At 43.9% G+C, this 3,968-nt stretch overlaps 1 protein-coding gene across 1 annotated transcript in view; it reads left to right on the top strand.

Moving 5' to 3' along the window:
• Positions 1-1,977, top strand: part of SULT2B1 (sulfotransferase family 2B member 1) — a 3,607-nt gene extending 1,630 nt beyond the window's left edge. Inside the window, exons 5-7 of the mRNA XM_042891300.1 lie at positions 227-352; positions 435-615; positions 840-1,977. Coding sequence (XP_042747234.1) covers positions 227-352; positions 435-615; positions 840-982 — 450 coding nt within the window. The 3' untranslated portion in view covers positions 983-1,977. The remainder of the gene's footprint in view (positions 1-226; positions 353-434; positions 616-839) is intronic.
• Positions 1,978-3,968: the final 1,991 nt, after the last annotated feature.

Raw genomic sequence — 3,968 nt, 5'->3', positions numbered from 1 at the left:
TTGCAGGATGAGGAAGCAGCACTGTCTCAACAACATCTGTTTGAGCAAGGAAACAGCAGCAGAAAGGTGGCTGGAGAAGACCCCATTGCTCATCTGCAACAGCTGAACCTCCCAGTCACACATTATTTCAGGACGCTGTTGCTCAGTTTTGCATCTTGTCAACTTCTCCCTGCCTAATGAGGCCCCTCCTCTTCCCTGCACACCTCATGCCATGCCATGATCACCCCATCGGCTTACTGCCGTCTGTCTCCCATCAGTGCCCCATGGCTCCTGGTTTGAACATGTCCGAGGCTGGATGGAGATGAAGGACAGGGAGAATTTCTTCTTCATCACCTACGAAGAGCTGAAACAGGTAGTGATCTTGGCAGACCCACTTGCTCCAAATGTGCTGATGCGTCACCTAGGTGGTAACAGGCTTATTCTGTGTCCCTAAGGACCTGCAAGGCAGTGTGAGACGCCTCTGCCATTTTCTGGGACAGAACTTGGATGACGATGCTATCTCCTCAGTAGTCCAAAACGCCTCCTTCACGGCCATGAGGCAAAACCCTATGTGCAGCTCCATCTTGCTCCCTGCAGACATCATGGACCAGACCAAAGGCCAGTTCCTGAGGAAGGGTGAGTAGAGAGGTCCCCATCGAAGTGCTGGGTTTTGTTGTCCCCTTGGCAGCACTAGAGAATGAGGAGGACACAGCACAGGCACTTAGGTTAAGAGAACTGGGTCTGTGGGGATGGCTATTCATTTTGGACAGCTCTCAGTGTAGTGATTGCACTCAAAAACTGTGCAGGAAGGAGTATTGTATAGTGGTTTGTGCTCTGAAACAGAAATATTCCTTCCTCAGGCATCTGTGGGGACTGGAAGAACCATTTCACTGTGGCACAGTGTGAGACCTTCAACAGAATCTACCAGGAGAAGATGAGGGGTTTGGACGTGGCCTTTCCTTGGGACAGAGACCAGGATCCAGACCTAACTGAGACCATCTGAGTAATGAGTATCTGCCATCTATTGACAACAGGGGTAATGGGTTGCTGTTGGACACAGGGAGTCGGATCCAGGAGTACAAATGGCTGCAACATGTTGGGGTACAGTTTGCTGCCAAGCCAACTGTGTGTTTTATCATGGGTATTTAACAGCTCAGCCTTGTCAGTGAATGGGAGAAATGTGCTGCAGAACAGGAACTACCTAGAGATCATAGCCAAGTGCATCACAGTCAGACTTGTAAAGACTTTTTAATGTCAAACACTAAAGAAGGACTTAGGGATATCAAAGAAGGGGAAGACCTTTTGTGCATTTTGGCTCAGACACGGTTCTGTGATGTGTGTATCTCCAAGCCCTCACAGAGCATACAGGGAAATCCAGCTCTTTGTAAGTGCCAAAATACAGCTTGTAAAATACCCACAGCTTTACTTCCTGGACATGCAGCCAGAGTTGCTTGGGCATGACTCCAGCCTTTTGCAGACACCACCTGGTCTATCCAGCCATAGAAACTTATCCTATGGACAGTGAGCAGTGCCTTCCATATTGGTCGGACTGGCATGTTCATGTTGTGCAATGTCATAGCTAGAAGATGACCTGACTTAAGGAAAGACTACTAACGCTGTTGTAGACTAACTTGCCTTTATGGTGCACCCATTCAGGCCAATCACGTTCTACTTAATGATCATCCATGTGGGAGCTTAGAAATAAAGGACATGTGGCACAGCATTAGACAGTGCCTACAAAATCATGGTCAAAATTGTTTTGTCTTACATAAAGTACAGTTCAATTACCTAGTTCATGGGCTGATTGCCTTATTTATATGTTTGCATTCGAGCTATGTGTGATGCATTCTATACTAAGCATGATATTACTCTTCCACCAGCCTGCTAACCCACTCAAACTGTGGGTTTGGGCCACTGCCTTAGCTGGACTTTGTAGAAACTGAAACTTGCGGGGCAACAGGCCATGTTTGTATCCCAATAAAGATGACTTAAGCGCTGTGTGGTGTCTCCGACATCATTCAGTGCATATGGCACCCACTTGGACTTTGGAGATATTAAAGCATTAGATAAAGGCTAGGTACGATGAGCTATGGTGCATACAAAGGTCTTCAGTAAAAGACCCCAAAAATGCTTTGCTGGCTTCAGGAAACAAAATTTTCAGCCTCAAACCCCTTTACCAGCAGGAGAAGAGTCTAACGAAAATGCAGCAAATACAGGTGTTCACCTCATGATTGCTCTTTCTCTTAACTCACTTCTAAATGCAGAGCCCTCATGAACACATAAAAACTAAAATCTGTGCTCATGGGAAGTGTCAGGTGCTTTTAAGGTCTGCAGAGGGAGAATGCAAGCAGAGCATGACTCACTTGTGTCGGGTTATATCTCCTCATATACATGGAGACCATTGTTGGGATATTCCAGTTCTCCCCCAGTTCTGATGGAGAAAGGAATAATGTCTCATTTTTTAAAATTGGAATGCTAATGATACTAAATCTGGATCCTCAGAACACAGTGATGATGTTATTAGGAGACAACACAGACGCTAATTATCTTTGCAGAAACTGATCACCTGGTTAAAGAAACAGGAGGTCTTTGCTGTCCCACGTTGATAACAAACTGATAATGATGATGCTAAAGCAGCCAAAGTCACAGCGTTCCTTGGTGTGAATGCACTGGACAAATCAAATGTGTGGCTGCAGTAAAATCAAGACACTTAGCTTTTTTTCATGATTTCCTGAGGAGATGCATCAGAGCCGGGGTCTGACCCACCTGCTTCAGCACAGGGTCCTCTGTGGGATGCAGCATGGAGATCATGAGAGACAGTGGTCACACCTGTAATTTCCCATTGCCACTTGAACCCAAATATTAGGTCAGGCATAGAACAAAATAGAATAGTTCAGTAGGAAGGGACCTAAAAAGATGATTGGGCCCAACAGCCCAATCTCTTCACAATTAACTAACCACTGAAACATGCTGTTATGGACATTATCCATATGCTTCTCATCATAGTTTTGGCTGGGAGATTTGTATATCCTTTTTACGTACTATTTCTCCATCAGCCCTTGTACAGAGCTCTATTCTGCATTTTTGATGAAAATAGTGCTGATTCCTTACTGGTGTTTAAGCTGCTGCTGAGCTTTTGTTTTCATCCACCAAACTGGCATTCTTATCATACAAGGAGATCAAGTTAATAAAATAGGACTTCACATGAACCTATGCTGGCTATGGTTGACTGGCTATGACTGAAAGGAAATCTTCAACAGCAGCAAAACAATGTTCTTCATTACTTTTCCAAGGGCTGAAGTTAGACGGACAGGTCTATAGTTTCCCAGATCTTCCCTCATGCCACATTACCACTTTGACTTTACTGGACTGTTGAGATAAATCCATTTATAACATCTGCTGATTCCTTTGGAACTCTGGAGTGGATCTCACCAAGCTCCATGGTCTTATGAACAACAGGACCCTTACAATTTCAGTGGCCACAGAAAGAAAATCACCGCTCCCTTAATCATGGACCTGAAACTCATAGACCATCGTTTGTATTTAATACCCCAAATCCCATTTATATTATATTTAATACTATAAATAGAAACAACAAAAAAATATCCTTCAGAACAAGCAAATCAGGCCAAGGTTCTAAGACATAGTATGACAGCATGGCATGTGGGATCAAAATCAGAGAGGCTAAGGTGCAAAATGAGATAGGTAGAGCAAAGGGTACAGCAGGTAGCAACATTCTGTTGCAAAACCACATTTACAAGATGGGAACGAGTAGGGAAAGAGTTTATCAGCAAAGCAGAAAGGACAGGAAGATAGTGAAAGTGTGTGCAAACTGTGCTGAAGTGCTGAATCTTTTCCACTTTCATTTTTTGTAGAAATTCTTCTTATTATGACGCTACTAAAATAATGAAAGAGATGTTAGACAGGTTGAAATACTGAACGTACACTTAGGAAAGACAGGTATTTTGATGTGAATTTAAAATCACAAT

The sequence above is a fragment of the Lagopus leucura genome, unplaced genomic scaffold, assembly GCF_019238085.1.
Source record: "Lagopus leucura isolate 7727_CA_CO unplaced genomic scaffold, USGS_WTPT01 222-2_obj-0_obj, whole genome shotgun sequence".
NCBI lineage: Eukaryota > Metazoa > Chordata > Aves > Galliformes > Phasianidae > Lagopus > Lagopus leucura.
This window is presented reverse-complemented; position numbering and strand designations above follow the sequence as displayed.